General features: G+C 44.3%; 3 protein-coding genes across 7 annotated transcripts in view; 1 reads left to right on the forward strand and 2 right to left on the reverse strand.

Moving 5' to 3' along the window:
* Positions 1-1,609: 1,609 nt before the first annotated feature.
* On the reverse strand, positions 1,610-14,894 carry LOC124012892 (serine/threonine-protein phosphatase 1 regulatory subunit 10-like). The gene is given in 19 exon segments (XM_046326929.1): positions 1,610-3,883; positions 4,120-4,213; positions 4,215-4,361; positions 4,363-4,505; positions 4,666-4,789; positions 4,964-5,185; positions 5,441-5,516; positions 5,676-5,922; positions 6,293-6,611; positions 6,709-6,830; positions 8,015-8,118; positions 8,433-8,541; positions 8,763-8,903; positions 9,219-9,302; positions 9,536-9,723; positions 9,953-10,039; positions 10,227-10,340; positions 14,381-14,675; positions 14,847-14,894. Coding segments are annotated over 17 exon segments (2,478 nt in total). The 5' UTR covers positions 10,334-10,340; positions 14,381-14,675; positions 14,847-14,894; the 3' UTR covers positions 1,610-3,719.
* A 373-nt stretch (positions 14,895-15,267) lies between these two features.
* Positions 15,268-17,662, forward strand: mrps18b (mitochondrial ribosomal protein S18B). Its single transcript, XM_046326938.1, has 7 exons — positions 15,268-15,497; positions 15,771-15,924; positions 16,095-16,192; positions 16,385-16,453; positions 16,588-16,654; positions 16,896-16,955; positions 17,106-17,662. The coding sequence occupies exons 1-7, from the start codon at positions 15,330-15,332 to the stop codon at positions 17,297-17,299; spliced, it is 810 nt and encodes a 269-aa protein (XP_046182894.1). The 5' UTR covers positions 15,268-15,329; the 3' UTR covers positions 17,300-17,662.
* LOC124012891 (ATP-binding cassette sub-family F member 1-like) overlaps positions 17,648-21,542 on the reverse strand; it is a 31,629-nt gene continuing 27,734 nt past the window's right edge. For all 5 annotated transcript variants that reach the window (XM_046326927.1, XM_046326925.1, XM_046326928.1 and 2 more), the window contains 9 exons: positions 20,328-20,411; positions 20,052-20,176; positions 19,771-19,883; positions 19,505-19,679; positions 19,352-19,426; positions 19,184-19,254; positions 18,857-19,058; positions 18,633-18,770; positions 17,648-18,440 (listed from right to left, as the gene is read on the reverse strand). In XM_046326927.1, the coding sequence (XP_046182883.1) occupies positions 18,274-18,440; positions 18,633-18,770; positions 18,857-19,058; positions 19,184-19,254; positions 19,352-19,426; positions 19,505-19,679; positions 19,771-19,883; positions 20,052-20,176; positions 20,328-20,411 (1,150 nt within the window). In that variant the 3' untranslated portion in view covers positions 17,648-18,273. The remainder of the gene's footprint in view (positions 18,441-18,632; positions 18,771-18,856; positions 19,059-19,183; positions 19,255-19,351; positions 19,427-19,504; positions 19,680-19,770; positions 19,884-20,051; positions 20,177-20,327; positions 20,412-21,542) is intronic.

A 21,542-nucleotide genomic window follows, 5' to 3' on the forward strand; every position in this document is an offset into this window, starting at 1 on the left:
ACAGTTGCTACTTTGAGGGTTTTACTTGCAGCTATAGATCTGGATAAGAGCATGTGAAATGCAGAAGGATAGGTCTATGTCATTTATCGCAGCAGACAAAGGTGTCCTTAACCCGCTCTCCCTTACTTCCCTCTCAGAATGTTGAGGTGTCCTTAACCCTCTCTCCCTTACTTCCCTCTCAGAATGCTGAGGTGTCCTTAACCCTCTCTCCCTTACTTCCCTCTCAGAATGCTGAGGTGTCCTTAACCCTCTCTCCCTTACTTCCCTCTCAGAATGCTGAGGTGTCCTTAACTCTCTCTCCCTTACTTCCCTCTCAGGATGCTGAGGTGTTCTTAACCCTCTCTCCCTTACTTCCCTTTCAGAATGCTGAGCTGTTCTTAACCCTCTCTCCCTTACTTCCCTTTCAGAATGCTGAGGTGTCCTTAACCCTCTCTCCCTTACTTCCCTCTCAGAATGTTGAGGTGTCCTTAACCCTCTCTCCCTTACTTCCCTCTCAGAATGCTGAGGTGTCCTTAACCCTCTCTCCCTTACTTCCCTCTCAGAATGCTGAGCTGTCCTTAACCCTCTCTCCCTTACTTCCCTCTCAGAATGCTGAGCTGTCCTTAACCCTCTCTCCCTTACTTCCCTCTCTGAATGCTGAGCTGTTCTTAACCCTCTCTCCCTTACTTCCCTCTCAGAATGCTGAGCTGTCCTTAACCCTCTCTCCCTTACTTCCCTCTCAGAATGCTGAGGTGTCCTTAACCCTCTCTCCCTTACTTCCCTTTCAGAATGTTGAGGTGTCCTTAACCCTCTCTCCCTTACTTCCCTTTCAGAATGCTGAGGTGTCCTTAACCCTCTCTCCCTTACTTCCCTTTCAGAATGCTGAGCTGTCCTTAACCCTCTCTCCCTTACAGAATGCTGAGGTGTCCTTAACCCTCTCTCCCTTACTTCCCTTTCAGAATGCTGAGGTGTCCTTAACCCTCTCTCCCTTACTTCCCTCTCAGAATGTTGAGGTGTCCTTAACCCTCTCTCCCTTACAGAATGCTGAGGTGTCCTTAACCCTCTCTCCCTTACTTCCCTCTCAGAATGCTGAGGTGTCCTTAACCCTCTCTCCCTTACTTCCCATTCAGAATGATGAGCTGTCCTTAACCCTCTCTCCCTTACAGAATGCTGAGGTGTCCTTAGCTCCTGAGGCACTGTCTATCCTTCTCGCCGTTCCTTCGTGTGTTTTCCCCAAGTCAATATTTGCAGTGGAGGGCACGGTTAAAGCCACTCCTGATCACACATTGAGTTGTCAGCCACCTGAGCCACCTGTCACTAGCCTCGCCCTGGGAACACGGATCTTCCGTACACTACCATCGTCATAGGATGTAGGAGTGTGTTTAATGACGCTTAAGCATGTTTAAAGTTCCCCCGAAACTTGTATATGTTCCTTTATAGGTCTTCTGACTATCTGGAACATTCATTGATATCCAAATACTAAAACATTTAAATAATGGCAGTCATCTTCAAAAGAAACGGAGATAAGAATTCCATTCAATACTATAACACTTGTTAGATAAGAAGTCGAAACAAAACAGTTAGTGGACGACATATTCACGCCTCAAAATAACACAGAGCAACACAGATATTCATTTTAGGACATTTATTAAGACATGTACAAAATACTCGTATGTGTATATGTGTATGAATGCGTGTATGCATTCACAGACACATGGATACATACATTTCTAACAAAACAAAACGGACCTCATTTTGGAGAGATCCAACTCAATCGTATCAAAATAAACACACAATAAATCCAACCAAAAACATGACATAATTCTAGTCCCACAAGAGACATGAAGGCCACTGTTTTCACAGAAAACACTTTGAATTAGTTGACCCAGAGAATGATTCCTTAGTTTTACCCCGTTGGACATAGAACACAGGCTGAATACGCGTCACCCAACTGAAGCCAACACAGTGTGTGTGTGTGGAGAAACACTAATATGGGACTGTGTTTGTCACGTGGCATACAGGGGGACATTTGACCATCATGTCACATGAAAGACAAGATAGGCTCAGTGGTACATGTTATAAAGCTGATGAAATATAATCAGAGGCTTCCTGAACTGAACCTCAGAAAGGAAAAGCCTCATTCACTGTTATGTACCCTTCTTGGTGAAAAGGCTCAGTCAAATCAAGCAACACTTGACCCTGTTGTTCCTTTTCCTGTGATATGCAGACCACTAAACGCCCACCAGTAGAAAACAACATGTAGCCTGCAGGCAGCGTTGGTTCAGTGCATAGGCCAAACATCTAGGGGCGGTTCTGTTAAATGTTCTCTTCTCAATACTGTTTCATCCATTTGTTGTGGAGGGGAAATGTTGGAGTCAGGTCTTTTTTAGAGCTAGATAGTAGTAGAACACAGCACAAGCAGTGTGGTGGGGATGGGGGGACATTATACATTACAGTTAGGTCCTTTTTAAAGTACTTCCTCACTGATAACTCTTGCCTATGGGGAACTTTGCAAAGATCATCAAACAATATTCTTATTATTTGGTCACCTTTACATTCATTGTCTTGTTTTCTGTTGAAATCCTACGGTAGAAAAAGTGGCATGTTTTTCTTTAAGCACACTTGGCCATAAATAGCTTTTAAAATGGTGTACTGAGCATTGTCATTTGGCCACGTCTGACTACAGTTTGAAAACTCCAGGGACCACAGTTGAACACAGTGCAACATTCATTCAGGAGAGAGGGCGGGGCTTAGACTCATTCAGGAGCTGAAGGTTGGCTACAGATCCTGTCTGTCTGAGGAACATGGGCCAATAGGGACACCCAGGGCAGGGATGGCACTACACAACTACAGAGCAGAATGATGGAAGGATCATTTAGCTTAAAGAAGTCTGACTCCATACTTAAAGTCTGACTTAATACTGGGGAGATGCTGGAGATGTTTCTATTGATTTTCTACCTTGATCATTGCTCACCTCTTAGCTCAGTGCTGATAAATCACTATCAGATAAATATATAGGAGATTAGTGCATAAGTCAGGGATAGCTGATAGGCTATATGGGACAGTGACAGACAGCAACCAGAGTAGTCATAGTGTGTGGTTAGTGTACATCATCAACCTGAACCAACAGTGTTAAAAATGATCACAATAAAACATCTACATCAACATATGAATGATCATCTCACAGCTATAGCAGTACCTATACTTTCCAAAGCTGAGACATGAGTGTGTGTGTGTATTCTTGCGTACAAGCAATGTCCTCTATCCCTGACCGAGGGAGTTTGAGCGAGCAGGGCAAACAAATGGATGTAGGAAGTTGAGCATTTCTTGGTGGACATCTTAGGTTGGTGTGTGGAGAAGAAAAGGAAGTAGTAGAGACATGTCTGATTCTGCCCTGTACATTCAGTATTTTCCTCTGCTACTGGGGAGTCCTCATATCAAAGTCCCAGTCACACAGAAGGAGAACAGTAGCAGAACTGCTTCTTCAACAGACCTGCAGAAGCATCACATTGACATCACCAGACCCGTGCAGAGTAATTGTTAAGGCAGCAGGACTGCCTTGTCTGTCTATCTATTGGCTTGTCTTTCACCATGTCTTTCTAGCCTGGTGGGCAATCTGTCTCTCTGCACCTTTGTCCCAGTGGTGAAACCAAACCAGCAGAGTTTAATTCAGAGTTCTGCCACCTAGTGATGATAAAATGGTATTGTCACATATTGGTGTCAGTGGTGTGTTGGGTGGTCTAGTGCCCGTGCTGTGGCCCGTGGTCGTTGTACTGGTTGTGGGCGGGGTGGTTGGGGGGCAGGGGAGGACCGTTGACGCCGGGGTGGTAGAAAGCGCAGTTGCTCTCGTAACGGCAGTTTCCTTTCATCATGAAATGGCGACACACTGGCCTTTTGGACATGTCTATAAAAAAAAGAACAGAGTTGGCACACAACTAGCCAGCCAACCAAACGTCTGTACTGACAGCATCAAGGCTACAAGATGGAAAACAGAAATCAACTTGGTCTTTAATTTAATTGCACTACTGTGTGGCGGGGCCCTACATGGACAATACAGGGCACCGGTTCAGACTGGCCCTATAGGTAACTAACATAGAAACAGAATTACTTGAAGGGACATTCCCTCTCAATTCAACTCACCTCCCATGTTGTTGTGTCCTCCTCTAGGTCCTCCACGTCCTCTCCCTCTGAAGCCCACCTGTTCCCCTCCTCTCCCTCGGCCCCCGCGGTGGAAGTGTCCCCCCCCGGTGTGGCCCCCCCCTCATCGAGTCGTCCCCCCAGTAGTTGCCGTTGTCTCCTCCGTGGCCCTGGGGCGGCGGGGGCCCCATCATGCGGGGGTTAGCGTTGAAGCCAGGGGGTCCGTGGTTGTGTGGGGGTGGGGGGGTGGTTGTAGTGGGGTCCTCCGGGGCCCGGGGGCTTGCCTGCAGGAGGGAAACCCACTCCGTTCATGGGCATGCCCATGTTGAGGTTGTTCATGTTGGGCAGGTTGTTCATGCCTGGACCGTGGCCCAACAGGCCATGGCTCACTGTGGAGGAAAGACGGATACGAAGTTAACAATCATTCTACCACACATATCGTCATATACAGTTAAGTGCAGCAAGAAATGGAAGAATACTTGGTTTGTTGGCTTGAATAAGTGTGAGAGAACTGAAGGTGTTGTGTGTTGTAAAGGTGTGTGTGTGTACCTCCAGGCGGGGGGCCAGTGGGGGGGCCCTGGTTCTGCTGTAGAGAGCCCAGCAGCTGTTTGATCTTCTCAGAGAAGTCTGGCTGCTTGATCAGGTCCTCAGTAGACTGGCCACCACTAGCTCCCTACAGGAGAGAGAGGGAGGAAGACAGAATAAAATAAACATCACAGATCCACTGGTTACAGGGCTTCCAGAAGTTGTTTAAAACAGTTGCAGTACTCAATGCATTAATCGGATCATAATGTCAAAACAGGATTAGTTTTAATGTTTTGACATTTAAAAAAAATCTCTCTCCTACCATGATGGAGGTGAGTAGCTCCTGTACGTTTACGGAGGGGGCAGCGGGGGCACCAGGCGTGCCCTGGGCGAGGTTGCCTAGGTTGCCCAACAGGTTGTTGGCCCCCAGGTTCCCCATGAGGTTGGCGAGGACGGGTGGCAGCTTGGAGACCTCCACCCCACCGGGGCCCACGCCAGAGCCAGGCTGGGACGACGTGTCCATGGGCTCCATCATGGTGGAGTCCTGGACAGGAGAAAGTTAGAGCACTGGACACAGAGGATGTTTGGAACATTGTGTGTGTTCTATATACTATAGGTTCTTTTTCAATCACTTTGGCGCTTTTTTCAGATGCAAAACTCTTCGAAACAAAAGCCAAAACTGATAACACCTGTAATGCTTCTTATTTTATGTTCAAACCCCTTTGGTTGTTCATTCATTGGAGTTGAACACATTTTCAGAACGGCACCAAAGTGATTGACAGAAAAGGGTCCATCTCACCTCGTCCAGGGGTATGAGGCGTGGAGGCATGGGTTCGTAGGCCTCAGGCTCTGGTTCATGGGGGCTGTCAGGAACACTGAGGAGGAGAGAGGAGGTGAGTTTCCCCAATACAATGCGACGCACTTTGAGCACCTAGTAACCCACTAGGCTATAGAAATCCATATCATTTTAAGCCATACTGCTCTCTCACACACACACCCACTCTCTCTCTCTCTCTCTCTCTGTGAATACGTACCTCTCCTTGGTGAGGAAAATCTCCTGCAGGATGCCAGTCTCACGGTCCCTCTGTGTGAGTCTCTCTGTGCTGTTGGCCCCGGCATTGACCAGGGGGCCGGTGAGGGCCAGGGGCCTCGGGAGGCTCCAAGGTACCCGCTCCTCCATGGAGTCGTGGGACAGGCGTCTCGCCATCTCAAACGTGTGGCGGTCCATCATCATCTCGCGCTTCGCCGCCTCGCCAAAGTCCTTGATCTTGTTGACGTTGACTGGAGAGGGGGATAGAGGGAAGAGGAGGAAAAAGGAGGAAGGTGAGACAGGTGGAGAAGGAGGAGAGAGTTAGCCATGACACCCAACATGGATGTGATCAGGAGAAGGGGATGCATTTTATTTATATAATTATTTATTTTATCTTGAGGATAAATTACAATTATTATTATTCTTTTTTTAATAATCACATCCCTGTCCAAAGAATCTTAACGAACTTAGTGAAGAGTAGATGCCTTCACTGTACAGTTAGCTAGCTACTGTATTGACAACTACCTAGTTTGACTATACAACCACAGTTTGACGTGCAATTACAAACAACACCGACCAAAAAAATTGAATTGAAGTTACCGTTAGTTTTTGTTCTCTCACCTCTCTCGGTCTCGTCCAGGTCGAAGTAGAAGTACTCTTTGAGCTGCTCCTCCTCGGCCCAGCGCACGCTCTTCTTCTTCTTGCCCTTCTTGGTCAGCTGACTGTCCTCTTCACCGCGGGGCTCCGCCAGGGCGTTGGGCTTCTCGCTGCCCGTGTCCATGGCCTCGGGGTCATCAGCAGGGACCGGCGTCCCAGGCTGCTCCAGGTCTACAGGGACCTCGTGGGGAGGGGTGGTGGAGGCCGTCTGGGTCTCTGGGGACGAGGGTTTGGCACCGCCCTGAGGCGACAGGTAGGGGAGTTTACCCTCGAATTGACATGGCTGAGAGGAGGAGAGAGGTAGAGAGATGGGTGAATACTCAATTCCATTTGCACAGCCTTCCATAGATTCAGGTGGTTGAGAGGAGTTGTCTGTCTACCTTGTTTGATGTGGGAGAGACAGCTTTGGGGTCTCTACCTTCCTTCCCTTTCTTCTTCTTAATCTTGATGCCAGGCACGGGGGCGGAGTTTAGGGCATCCAGGAAGCCTGTACCCTCAAGGGCTGTAGAGAGAAAGGAGGGTCTCTTAGTGACATCAATAACAGTCAACATAATGCTGTGGTAGTTGAGGGGGAGATTGGTTTAAAAGTGTGTTCGATGCACAGCACACTTTTTTCTGAGGAGTAGGGCACAAAACACATGGCATGTGAAAGAAACAGAAATGTTTGTTTATGCTCTGAACCGGTAAGCTCCCTTGTAGTTTACTGCAAGGTTTCAAGAAGGCCTTCCAATATAATAAATATAGTGTAGGGGAACATACACAACAGTGTGTGGGTATCTACCAGGGTTGAGGTCAATTCCTTTTCAAGTCAGTAAGAAAACTGACATTTAAATTCAAACATTTTCTCAAAGAGAAGTACTGAGGACACCTGGAATGGGAAATTCACTTTCAACTCACTGAAGTGAAGAGGAATTGACCTCAACCCTGATATCTACTTGTTGAGGGGTCAGATGTAGCCTAATCTACTTGTTGAGGGGTCAGATATAGCCTAATCTACTTGGAGAGGGGTCAGGTGTAGCCTAATCTACTTGTTGAGGGGTCAGGTGTAGCCTAATCTACTTGTTGAGGGGTCAGGTGTAGCCTAATCTACTTGTTGAGGGGTCAGGTGTAGCCTAATCTACTTGTTGAGGGGTCAGGTGTAGCCTAATCTACTTGTTGAGGGGTCAGGTGTAGCCTAATCTACTTGTTGAGGGGTCAGATATAGCCTAATCTACTTGGAGAGGGGTCAGGTGTAGCCTAATCTACTTGTTGAGGGGTCAGGTGTAGCCTAATCTACTTGTTGAGGGGTCAGGTGTAGCCTAATCTACTTGTTGAGGGGTCAGGTGTAGCCTAATCTACTTGTTGAGGGGTCAGGTGTAGCCTAATCTACTTGTTGAGGGGTCAGGTGTAGCCTAATCTACTTGTTGAGGGGGGGTCTTGTTGAGGGGAGGTGTAGCCTAATCTACTTGTTGAGGTGGGTCAGATATAGCCTAATCTACTTGGAGAGGGGTCAGGTGTAGCCTAATCTACTTGTTGAGGGGTCAGGTGTAGCCTAATCTACTTGTTGAGGGGTCAGGTGTAGCCTAATCTACTTGTTGAGGGGTCAGGTGTAGCCTAATCTACTTGTTGAGGGGTCAGATCTAACCTAGTAAATGCAGTGAACGGGTCAAAAAGATGGGTACATACTTGTTTCTGTTGAGGACTTACGTTGTGCTGGGATGATCTTCACTTTGATCTCCTTGGTCTGGTTAGGAGTGGTGTTGAGTGGTTTGTACTTCTTCTCCACAGGGGGAGCGTCCAGAGGACCAAAACTGGTGGAGAGACAAGAGAATCACGGGTTAGGTTTCCCTCCTTAGGACCCAGACAGGTAGAGGAAGATAAGAAAATGTTGTGTTTTTATTATGACAGTTTGAATGAGTAATAATTCCAATATATTAATTACAAATGGCAAATACATCTGCCAAAGACAGGTTTGATCAGTACTCGAGATTACCCACAATGAGGCAGCACTGAGCCCGTGGTGTTATTCTGTGGTTGTGCAATTTCTATCCTGTTATTGGCTGGTAAGCCGTAGGACGGTGACACCAATACAAAATGTGGACATGGATGTTATTGTGTAGTATACCTGGGTCTCTTGAGGACTTGGGCTGGTTTGATATTGTACTTGTCCCCCAGCTGGAGGGCCACGGGGGGCTTCTTGACCAGGACTGGGGTGGGAGCGTCCATCTCCAGGCCTGGAAGACAACACACAGGACAGGGTCAGGTCATTACATCTAGCACTTCAGCCCTAGCAGGAGCTTCATCTCCACAGTCAGAAACAGAATGACTTTTCCAGATTTGCATATTACTGCGGCCTGTTTTCTACTGAAGGACAATAAGCGTATACACAAAATCATCTTTTGTAAATGAAAAACTTTGTGATGAATTGCGAGGACAGAGTGTGAGTGTCGTGTACCTATGGAGCGGATCTTAGCATGGCTGGGAGCGTGAGCTTTGGGCTTCTCCCTCTTCCTCTCCTCCTCCGCTGCCTTCCCTCCATCAGCTGCCTTCACCTCTCGGACTGGCACTTTCCCCTCCTCCTTCTTACGCTTCTTATCTGAGAGAAAGAGAGAGAGACGGGGGAGTTACGTAAACATAAAGAGATGACAGTGAAGAGGAGAGTTAGAGACATGTTGACATTTCGATCATTTATCAGACGCTCTTATCCAGAGGGACATAGAGTAGTGAGTGCAGACATTTTTGTATTTTTTTCATACTGGTCCCGCGAGGGAATCGAACCCACAATCCTGGTATTGCAGGCGCCATGCACTATCAACTGAGCCACACAGGATTAGGGTCCGAAGTTGAACGTGAATGTGAGAGAAAGAGGGGAAAAGAAGGAACAATGGAGAGCATGAAGGGAAGGAGTTACCTGCAGGAGAGGTGGTGGAGACACTCTGGGAGCGAATGGTAGCCATCCAGCCATCCACCAGCCCAGCGGACAGCTTCCTCAGCTCTGGGAGACAGACACCATGAGATACACATCAACCTCGGACACTATCACTCAACAACTGACATCTACTGCACAGATGCCACCACTATGGAACTCTATTGTCTTGGCCTTGGGTTTGTGAGAAAGCGAGTTACAAATAAAATGCTAAATCATTTCCCCACAGAGGTCAATTAGTCAGCTCAGTGTATTAGAGATGGTGGAAACACCAGGGCAAAGAAAGTTGTATAAAAACATACCCTCAGTCTCTCCAGTCTTGCTGAGCTGCTTGACCAGCTTGGCAGTGTTGTTCTGTTTCAGGTGGTCTACAGTGAGGGGCAGTTTCTGCAGCGTTAGCAGGATGAGCTGTAACAGGGGGGTGTTTGTGCTAGTCTTGGAGTAGGTCAGCCACGTATTCAGCAGCTTGTAGCCTCCCACTCGGATAAACCTGGACAAAGAGAAGGGACAGTCAATCAAATTCTGTTTAAATTGCCAGGTTTTACAATGGATTTGTCAAAGTGCTTTACAGTAACCGGGCATAGACACCCAACCCACCAAAGAACAAGACGCAGCACAGTGGCAGAGAAAGCTCCCTCGTGATGTAACTAAACAAGCCAGCCAGACCATAAGCCAATAAGGTTGATCAATTAAGAACAAAAGATGGGAGTAGATCTTACCGGTTGAGAATGTCGTGGGACTTGGTTTGTAGCAGGATATTCAGGTACATACACCTGCTCACCATCTTGTGAGAGGCCTTCATGAGACTGTGGAGAAAAAGACCATGACGGAAGCTGACAATCAGAACAAAAGATAGGAGATGGACAACGCTGCCATTACAGTCCACACTCGCAACTCAAAATGTAAAAATTATGAAAAACACTAAACAGTAAAAAATAAATGAGACCAAAAGCACACCATCAATTATTTTAAAAATGGCAATGTGTTAATTACCTGAAGACTTTGGTGACTCCCTCCAGGCTGCGGAGCTCTCCATCTTTCCCCAGAAGGTTCTCTACCCCCTTCAGGACCTCTCTGGGGTCCACTGGGCCCACCGCCATCTCTGCTCTGAGCGAGGAACAGATATACACACTTAATATACAGGAGATTGCCTTACAACTCTGGCGCTTACTAAACAGTCATAGTTATCTCTTTCAATATGCAGCGAAAGTGATGTTTGCACTGCATGGTTCTTCCAGGCATGTCAGATTACTTTGTTTTGGGAGAGCTCCTTGGAACAGACACCATCTGTTCTCTAGATCCTGCACAAAGCAAAGGCTTAGACAATTCAACATAGGTACTAAAGCACAAGACCTTTCCAAACTCCTCTCTACCACGCGACTGAAAACAGGCCAGTTGTGTGCTATCCACAAAGCCAAGAGCAACAACACAAGGGTCCATGTCAAATCACCCACATTGCTAGATCTTTAGTCACACTGAAATCTGTCAAAACAAGGGGGGGTAGTGACATTCCCAGCTAACCCCTCCAAATTTACTGTTCAGCCTCAGTGCTGCTTTCACATTCCAAATTCCATACTGCAGTGAACACCATGACTCGCTAACTGATCTACTGCCTCATACTTCAAATATTTGCATTTATTTCTCTCTTGATGGCTGGATCTGTCAGTTGTGTGGATTATCCTCATAGCGGAAGGAGCAGGGAGGACAGACGGGGCCTACTGTCTCTGTTCTCAGGAGCTGCTGCAGGGCTTCCTCTAAGACAGCTGGGTATAGCCTAATACAAAGATTGCTTATAGGTCATGCTGCTAGTTCATTTTCTGTGTCAGTAATTCAATAAAACATAGAGAGCGTGCGGGAGGAAATAGGCAAGGAGTCAGTTCAACACAACACATTAGAAAATGACAGGTTAGGCTGCAGTTTAGAACAGGTTCATGAGGACTTCCCCCAATGGCAGCAATATATTCAAGTAACTGCTTTATTCAACAGATTGTTAAAACATTACAAACAAGTTTCAACAACACCTTACATTCACGACTGCCTTAACAATATGTACAATCTAAAAACGTTCATGGTAAGTGCAAATAAAAACAGATGAGTGATTAGGCTTGAATATGACAACCGGTAGGCCTACAAACTACAGTGGAGGGGAAGGTAGTTGTTGGTCTGAGCAGCAAACTTGTAAAAAACACAATTGCACTGTACTGTTCCATTCTCTGAAAAAATACTCTCATTGAGGAATCTATTGAATTCCCTACATTATTTTCTAGAAACATCAAAGGTGATGAGAGCTATAGAAGCTAGAAGACTTTACGGATGCTGTCCTGGTAACGGAAGAGGATGTTACAACCTACGTGTTTGTTAAGTGTGGGTGAATAATACTTTGGGTAGCTTCCCTCTCTACTAATAACAGACACATACTGGTAGCTAAACACTTGAGGCGCACTCACACACACACACAGGCAGAGAAGGCCTTCAAACTGAAAGCCTACCAGTATTCAGTTTCAGGCAGGCGGTGCACTAAACTGGCGGTTGGAATGACTGACCAGCTCCTTCACTGACAGAGAAGGGTGCAGTCACTTTACCAGTAGTATCAGGCGGCACAGGAACCCAAGGAGTACAGTTGGTTGAATAGAACACAGAAAACACCTATTCTATGACAAAGGCACTGTACTATTCTTTTCAGTTAGCTAAAAGGAACATATTTAACTTTTTGCTTGTAAGTATAAATAATTATTTTAAAGTAATATTAAAGTTACTTGTATTGGTATTGTAAGTATTTGTATTTTAAGTGATTGATCTCACACATACATCCCTTAAAGTTTACAGGACTAGCGTGGAACCAGTATGTTAATTGCCTATGATTAACATTAGAATAAAGGAAATATTTGCCCCCATGCCTATAACGTGGACAAAAGAAATTCGAACATTACAACAAAAAAAATCACTAGTCATTTAAGTCAGCTATTAATATACCTGCTGCGGTGGCAGGTAGCCTAGTGGTTAGAGCGTTGGGCCAACTGAAAGGTTGCTAGATCAAATCCCAGAGCTGTTGTTCTGCCCCTGAACAAGGCAGTTAACCCACTGTTCCTAGGTCGTTATTGTAAATAAGAATTTGTTCTTAACTGACTTGCCTAGTTAAATAAAAATGTATATATTTGAAATGTATGCTTAAACTGAGCAGGAGACTGGCTCTAGTACAAGTGGGTGGTTAAAATAACAAGAATGAACCTGTGCTACTGACATCCATTACCTTACAGTTCCATATAGGAACACTAGTAAACTGAGATCAGTTGGGGATCCAGTGGATCCTCTACATAAAAAACGCAAAATAATCTCCACTAAAATATCAAACCATCACTGCAAAATATTACTTGAATTTTTGCTTAGCCTTGTTCAAATAATCAATCTGAGTAAATCATAATAACAATTTCGAGTAGGGGCAGGACTGAGGCTATCAACATGCTTTCCCCCTCGTTGTTCAATGCTTAACTGAATGCTTTTATGTTAATATTTTAAAGCTCATTATAATATGGTTGGACTATGTTCATTATCATATACTTTGAATTACTGTATCCAAGTATTACATGGATAATATCCAAGTATTTCATTTTGAAATGTCATGTGAGGAAATCAGTTGTCTTACCCGTTTAACTGTTGTAGTAGAAGTTTTATATAGTCTCAGAACTCCACAACACGGGACATAACACACAACTCCTGAAAATGTCACAACTGTTACACACTCACAGTCAATAGAAAGAAGTTATTGGGAAGACATGAGCTTAGTAAAGAACAATTCACCGGGGGAATAGATGTCAAGTAAACTAATGTTCATACACACATAAAAGGGCTTTGTTGTATTTACTGAAATATATAATGCAGTTGAAAACAGTAACACCTGTTATCATTTAGCTAGAATATAACAAATACTTCTGTCACAATAGTTCAAAGCCCTGTCTATACCAGTGATGTTTTGTTTACATAACAATGTTCTTATCCATGGTTGACAATCACCATTAAATAAAATACATATTTTTGTCCTATGGAGTAAAATATAAAATAAATTGGGAAAGAACAGCATGTAGATAATCAACTTAATGAATTTGAATATGCCTTTCATTCACCCACACAATGTTCATGATGGTTATATAAGAATATCATGCAGCAGGCAGCCTTTTTAGGACAAGCTCTGCATCGGTCGTTGTATTGCACGCCCTACCCTAGCACTAGAATAAAGATCCTGTGCAATGACTAGTTCTGGTTAGGGGGAGCTAACCCGTGATCCATCGAAACTACATCTAGGCCCTGCCCTCTTTTGTTAACTGCTTCGTGGCTGCCAGCCTCGAGAACATAAAGAACAATGTATGCCAGCTACATCGCCACAACAGTTAGCCTACTATCACATTAGCAGCGCCGGATGATTATTTACTACCTATACAAAATAACTAACGATGGCGAACCACCACAGCTACATCGAGACGAAACTCTTTCCGCTATTCAGGGAAGTCAACTCCTGTCGCTCCAGAAAAACATACATTGCTGCCTCGAGTGTTCTGAAAAGACACAACTACCTCGCCATTTTGATGTAATTCCAACGAAACCAGTCTGCCCTGTACAGTATTTCGAATGAGCATTTCCATCCTGCAATCTTTATCCTCAGATTGCCGTATAAATATCGGACACCTGGGGAAATTTCCTGCTCTAACGACTTCGACGATACAATGTCATGCGTAAAAAACAATAACCAAAAATGACCAATTTTTCCAGTGAAATCCGTAATCCTCAATCTAAGCAATCTTTATGTATAGATTGCGGTAGGTGTAAATTCCAAGGATGTTTTATCAATTTAGCAGAGGGAGAAAAATATCCCATTAACCTACGGCAATCTTTATGAATAGATTGCTTATGCTTAAATTAAACATTTGTTATACAGTTTGTTGATCCGTCTCACACACAAAGAAACGGAGCGTTTCCACTCCGCACTTTCCTGTGTGAGCTCATAAACTAACGCGTTTAGCTTCGCTAATGGCAACAGCTGCTCCGCACGGAGACCAGCCAGCGGACCTAGACTACACCTTTTTGCGACTAAACGATTTCTCATTTAATGAATTTAACGTTAGATTCAGATTGGTTTGAAAATCAACACTTACTATAAATACCTCTCCTCAGCGTCTCGGGTAACTATATTATATTGTGCTTTACAGCAACAGATATCTTGTTACATCAGTTTTAAATCGTTAACCGTCATGTTTTAACGTTAACAATCTTATGGCTGGAAAAACTGGTTTTATGGGCAGGGTTGTGGTAGCTAAAAACTAGCTTTTCCTTCTGGAACAAACTGGAGGCAAAAATAGTAATCAAATGTCCATTACTTGAAGAAAAAAATAAGATTATTGAATTAGGATGTTCAAAGTCCTCGACGGTCACTCTTCAGAGACAAAAGACCTGAAAAAGAGCACACAAAACGAAAAACACATTTAAGATAGATTCACTTATTTTCTGTGTTCATACAAACCTGAATCTTGGAAGATGTTTCTTATGATGGATTATGGTCAAAATGAATAATTGCGCAGTTTTTTTGTTGAAAATAGCACTGTTTCTTTAGACGTTACTCACCTCAGAACAAATCCAGGAATGAACTAGAAAGGGAGGGACTTGGTATTTATACCCTGTGACGTTTTTGACGTCATACGCGTGTCGAGCATGCGCTTTCTGGGGTTTTCATGGTAACAAAATGGAGTTTTTGGTCACGCGCTGTTGTAGAACGACCTTCATTGTCCATCAAGGACAGAAACAGGGCCTTGCACACGTTTTGTACATTCTCATTTCAATTTCTTTCACGCCTCAAGTCTATTGTTGCTTATCAGAACATATTTGAATCACTATCAGTGATAACTCGCAAAATATGTTACTTGGATTTAGTTATAATATCACATTTGGGTATAATTTCGATTGTAATATTTCTACAAAATGGCTGCGACGCACTCGAGCACGTTGCCTGCCACACCCGCGGACACGATCAAAACCATGCCCTTAAATTTCAAATGACGAAATTAATAATGATGTAAAAATCACAAAATAGATTCATTGAAGTCCAAAATGAGTTTCTTTGGTCATGCGCACATAAATAATGTGCTACCTCACATTTCACCTGTAAACTTTCAACCCTCAGCTGTGAACGTCAAAATGGCAGCATCCATACGAGGCATTGGAAGAATTGTATGCCGTGTGACCCCTTTGCTTTTACAGAATATTCGGCAGAATAAGGTACTTCTATTATTTTCTATAGTGTGTCAGGTAAGCGAAAGCTAGGGGTTTTGCTGCACACCTTCAATTACGTTAGATAACGAAACAGTGACCGAACTACTGTCGGTAGTTCAATAGCCAGCTAACGTTACAGCTAGTTGGAAACAACCCGTCATATGTTTCACACAACCAGTCTATGCAAAATTATTAGCAGTATGGTCTTGTGTACAGTACACTGTATTTGCGAGTTTCATACTTGACTGACAGTATTTGTTTGGTTTCTATCTTCCAAAGAGTTTACCTGTCAGGCTTTGGACCCGGGCTGTGTTTCCAGGTGTGCAGTCCAGCCTCGCTCTCTGCACTGCAGCCTCACCCGAGATCCCCAGTGATGTCGGGGAGGCGCTTGCCCGCTACAAGGACAGACCATGGGACTACCTGGAGAGCGAAGGTATGGAGATTAGAACTTGAATGTCTACTCTACACACTTTTTTAAAGTGATGTTTCTGCATACCCAGACTAAGTATGCTGAATGGAGAATCTCCATGCAAGTAGTCCAGGATTAGTGTAATTCATTTGTTAATCTATCCATATGTGTCCATCCACCTCTCCTATTTCTAGAGTACATAGCGCTCTATGGAACCAGTCCAGTGTGGTCTGACTACAGGAGGAACCACAAAGGAGGTATTCCTCCTCAGAAGACGCGCAAGACTTGCATTGTATGTGTAACAGAGCTGGTTCTGTAACCTTGACTGATACTTGTGACAGTTCGCCGAGCTATTGCCCAGGCTTTGGGGTGTTTACAGATGATCAGAGGATGTCTTCCATGACGCTGTCTGTGCTATAACTCCATATTATATTCTCTACTAAACAGATGTGACTGCAAACTCAACACTTTGTTTCATTTTCAGAGAGGAGACAAGATATGTGGGAACCCCTGTCCAATCTGTCGAGACTCCAATGTCATCATTAACTATCAGGTCTGGTCTTACTCATGGAACACGCATGCATTGTGAGCGATTGAATATTAATTACAGTTGATTGGTTTTGTTCAGTTGACTTAACAGGCTATTCAATTTGGTTTGTTAATCAATGGCCCATTGTCTTCCAGTAGAACGTGAAGCTACTGCAACAGTTCATCAGTCCAAATACAGGCATTGTCTATGACTCCACACGGACAGGTAAGATAGTTCAATTTACCTAATATGCATACAATTCTATGAATGAAACACCTGCTGAATTCAGCATGGATGATATCTAAATAAGTTATTTGATTGACTAACACAGTTGATACGTGAAACTGAGGCTGCCAATAAGTGTTTCAGTGATAAACATTTCTTCATAAAGTAAACAACCTTTTGCAAGGTTTCAGGTAACTAAAGTGCCACATTTTATATGATCTCCATCTACATTTTTATCCAGGAGTGTGTCAGAAACAGCAAAAGCAGCTCAATCAGGCGATTGGCACTGCAAGAGACCATGGTAAGTTCAGCCTCTGTGACTAAGGAGCAGAATGCTAGAGCTCTACAGCAATAATGGAGAATCGCAGTTTTGTGACCAGCCCAGTGCTTCAACAAGGCCACCAAAACAGAAATGTAGTTCTCTACAGTAAATTGTCCATATTTTTTCCAGGGCTTCTACCCTTCCAGGTTCCTCATGTGGACTTCTCAGGAGAGGACTACTCCAACTGCCATGACGCAGTGGGCTCAACCCCTCCTCCCCCCATTACCTCTGGTGATCCTTGGTACCGGTGGTACCACACCATACAGCCAGACGAGACTGAAGTGGCTAAAGTCAAGAAGACCTATAAGGCATATTTGAAATAGACAAGACCTACATGAAATTGATGAGGGTGTATCAGAGGAATTATGGTGAAAGTTTGAGGATTTAATTTGGTGTTTCTGGACAGAGCACATTTTGTTCATAAAACACAAATTAGTGTCAAAGTATTCAGATTGTTAGTGTTTTGTTTTTGGACCTTAAGCTAAATTGCCTTTCATATTTCTAGTCTTAAGCAAACAATATGCTAAAACACGTCAGATTAATTCCAGACCCTTCTCCCAGGCTACAATTTATCAGATCAGTACATGCTATATTGACCATCCACGAGTAATCTGTCTAATCTCATATCCATGGTTTTGTATTTAAAGAGCAAGTGGTACAATAAAAACATGTAAGATGCAAAATCATTTATTTCATTGCCTTTTTGTCTGTAGGAAATACTTAATACAGGTATGTTTATTCCCAGTTAAGAGCTATGTTTCTACATGTATGGAGCCAGTGGTAATGTATTGCCATTTCCTCTATTGTAAGTACTTCAGCATATTGCTTTCTTGGTGAGACATGCCTATTTGTTCAGTCAAATTCTGAATTCCAAATCACCCCCTTGCCCAAGACACTTCTGGATCCTATCAGATCTACAGGTGTGGGGCAATTTGTAGTTCTGAAAATGTATCTCATAGGCCGAGAGGACACTGCAGTACACCAAGGGGTGTGTCTTCATAATGCAATGTGGCTTCCTTGACTTCAGCCATGATGTTGCCTAAACGTATCCTAAGTTTTCAAATGATCAAGGAAAGGAAGCCACTTTAGACTATGAAGATGCACCCCAGCACTGAGCTAATGACATAGCCAGCATCAGCAGTGGGTTATATTACATGTCTATTTCCTCCTGGGGTCTGTTCAAAATGGCACCCTATTCCCTACATAGTGCAGTACCATCTGACCAGGGTCCATAGTGCTCTGGTCAAAAGTAATGCACTATATTAGGGAATAGAGCCCTGGTTCTGCTGTAGGTAGGTCACTCCTTGACCTTGTGGACCAGGGTCTCCCCCAGTGATTCCAGGACCTCCCGTTTGTAGTCCTCAAAGTCTCCGTCTATCTGGTTGACAGACCGGTCCTCCACCACCCACAGCTGACAGGCTGTCTCAGTGATGAGCCGGGCATCGTGACTCACAATGATCACCGCTACGATGGGACAACAGCAGGGAAGAGGATATAACCATAAGAGTCTACCAAAGGGCACCATCAGTAGCATGCAAATTGTTTGATGTTGACTGCCACTTTATTCATGCCATCACTACACCAATTTCAGAGGCTACTTTCTGATCCTACATTTTAACAAAAATAAACATTAACAGCCTCATACTGTGTTCATACCTCCTTTGTACTCGTTGATAGCTTCTGATAAGGCATCGATCGACTCAATGTCCAGGTTGTTAGTAGGCTCATCCAGGATGAGAACGTCAGGTTGCCGACAGGCCAGCTCAGCGAACACCACTCTGGCTTTCTGACCACCTAGATGGAGAGAAGACATTTAGAAAACAGATCGAAACACACTGGATGATGGTGTGTGTGTGAGCGTGCATGTTTCTATTCCTAACCTGATAGTTTGGAGATCTGGATGGTGTGTGCGTGGCTCTCCAGTCCGAAGCGGCCCAGACACTTCCTGCTGTCCTGGTAGGGCAGGTTGAAGTTCCTCTGGAGGTACTCTGTAGCTGCCTCCTCCATGTTCAGCTGGTCAGCATACTGCTGGTTGAAGAAGCCCACCTTCAGCCGATGGTTCTTTCTCATCTCCCCCTTGGACTGAAAGGCAAATCAACACACATTTAGCTTGACAGTTACACCCATCAGTGCACAAACACTTCTGCTGTATTTGTGTGCTTGTGTATATATAGATCATATGTGTTTTTGTTTGAAGGGAAACTTACTGGATTTAACCTGCCCGTGAGAAGTAGTAGTAGGGTACTCTTCCCGACTCCATTGGGTCCAACTATACAAACTGAACAAGGAAAACAGAGTTAAGGTATAGTATGGAGGCTAATGACCAGAAAGTCCAACGTGTCACAGGTATGCAAACAGAAAGGTTTTCTACTTACTTCTAGTCTCCATGTCGATACCAAAGTCCACATTCTTGAAGAGGGGTTTGTGTCCCTCAAAGGCAAAGTCTACACCTGAGACAGAGCAGAGGGTTAAACAGGGATATACAAAAAGTGAGAGAGGAAGAGGGGAAAAAAAGAGGGAGAACTCACTGTGCAATCCGAGGATGGGAGGAGAGAGAGAAGGGGGGTTGGGGAAGGTGAATTTGACAGTGTACTCTTTGGGTCGTTTGAGCAAGTCTGTAGCTTCCTGACTCTCCTCCTCCACTCCTCCCTTTTTCTTTCCCTTTGCTTGCTTCCTGGTCAAGGCTTCCTTAGTCTGCTTCTCCTAGAGAGAGACAGAAAACAGTGGATGATGGGAGAAGTACAGAGAGAGAGACAGAACCATGTCTAAACAGGGGTAGCGGTCCTGTACTCACGGCCTGTTTGGTGGACTTCCCTCCAGCCTTGAGATCTTTGAGCTTCTTCTCCTGTTTGTCGTACTGTTTCTGAAGCTCCTTCTGCTTCTGAACGTACATCTTCTTAAACGTCACTGAGAAACAGAGAGAGCGAAGCTTCAATCTATAGAACATGGATCCAACTGCAAGTGGCTCTGGATAAGAGCTCCTGCTAAATGTAAATGTGTATAGAACTAGTCATACATTAGTTTGTGTGTTGTTTGTGGGGTAGGAGAAAGAATGTACATCACTAATAAACTCACAGTAGTTCCCTCTGTAGTAGTAAAGTTTCTGGTTGTCCAGGTGAACTATGTCAGTACACACATCGTCCAGGAAACTCTGGTCGTGAGACACGATGAGGAGAGTCTTCTTCCAGCCCTGAAGGTAGCTAGGAGAAGAGATTAACATATTAGGCATTGCAGTGGTATCATTACAGATCCAGGGCAGAAAGGAGACCCATTGAGTAAGCAGCTGCATGAAGTGTGGCCCTGTGAAATAAGTTCTATATAAGTAAAAGGCTGCGTGTGGTGTGCCCTTACTTGTTGAGCCAGATGACAGCGTTGAGGTCAAGATGGTTGGTGGGCTCATCCAGCATCAGCAGGGTGGGCTCCATGAACAAAGCTCTGGTAGGAGAGAGCCACTGGAAGCTTAGAATTCATGTTCACTGCTGTTTTTATTTCTGCGTTATACTTTCGTTCATTTTTATTCTCTGTAAAAGTGACGTTGTAACAATGCACTTTGAATTACATTTGAATTGACCTGCAGAAGTAGCTGAAGAAAAAAAACAATTGAAGAAATTCCCATATTGCTAAAACCTCTATAATCAAATCATTTCAGATGTATAGAATTGCCTTGGGAGGGCTAAGGGGTCAACAGATATGAGCTTAATTTGACCTATATTTTAACAGAAACATCCAAGATGGCAGCATGTCAAGTCGTTGTCTGTGACTAGTAGTTTTTAACCTACTAATAATCTATTAATTAATGATGGAACAAATCTACAATTTCCTTGTTGTGTATTGCAAACTATTTTGTTTTGCTGGTGTAAAGATCGCGGGTCTCCCTCAACCTCGGATAACGTTTTCCCGCTATTTGCACTTCTTCACTTGAAGTTGACCAAAGTAACCCTCTCTCTGGCTGGCCTGGGTTCTATCTTCAGCTTTCCCTCTGCAGAGTGTCTCGTCCAAGCTGCTCCTCTTCGCTCTCCGCCTGGCTGTCAGAGGCAGCTCAACAATCCCCAAGCCCTTCTCTCAATCCACCCCCACATGCATATACACAGGCCCCTCTCTCACCTTACCTTTCCTTGTCTCTATTTCTTACAGCTTACAGTCGCTGGGTGAGTACATCTGACAATGTGCTCTCCCGTCCATTAGACATTTTGTCTGCGGGAACTCGCTCTTTCACTCGGCCCATTCGTCCAAGTGCCGATGCATTTGGGGCATGATGTGAACACTGTTTTGTACTGTCTGGAAACTCACTTGTAGAATTAGCTTGCAGTAGGTCTCGTGCAAGTAGAAGCCGTGCAAGGTTATTAAACAGAGGTGCCTAGTTATTTTTCTTTTGTTGATATCAGGTAACGTGCAACCTAACCCTGGCCCTGATATGCAATGTCTCCAAACCCCCTCTGATTTTAAAACTAGATCTGGTCTTAGTATTTTTCATTTAAATGTACACAGCCCGTTGTCAAAAATTGATGGGGTTAGGATTTGGGCTAAATCAACTGATGTAATTGTATTTTCTGAAACCTGGCTCAG

Source organism: Oncorhynchus gorbuscha, linkage group LG24 (genome assembly GCF_021184085.1).
Source record: "Oncorhynchus gorbuscha isolate QuinsamMale2020 ecotype Even-year linkage group LG24, OgorEven_v1.0, whole genome shotgun sequence".
NCBI classification, from domain to species: domain Eukaryota; kingdom Metazoa; phylum Chordata; class Actinopteri; order Salmoniformes; family Salmonidae; genus Oncorhynchus; species Oncorhynchus gorbuscha.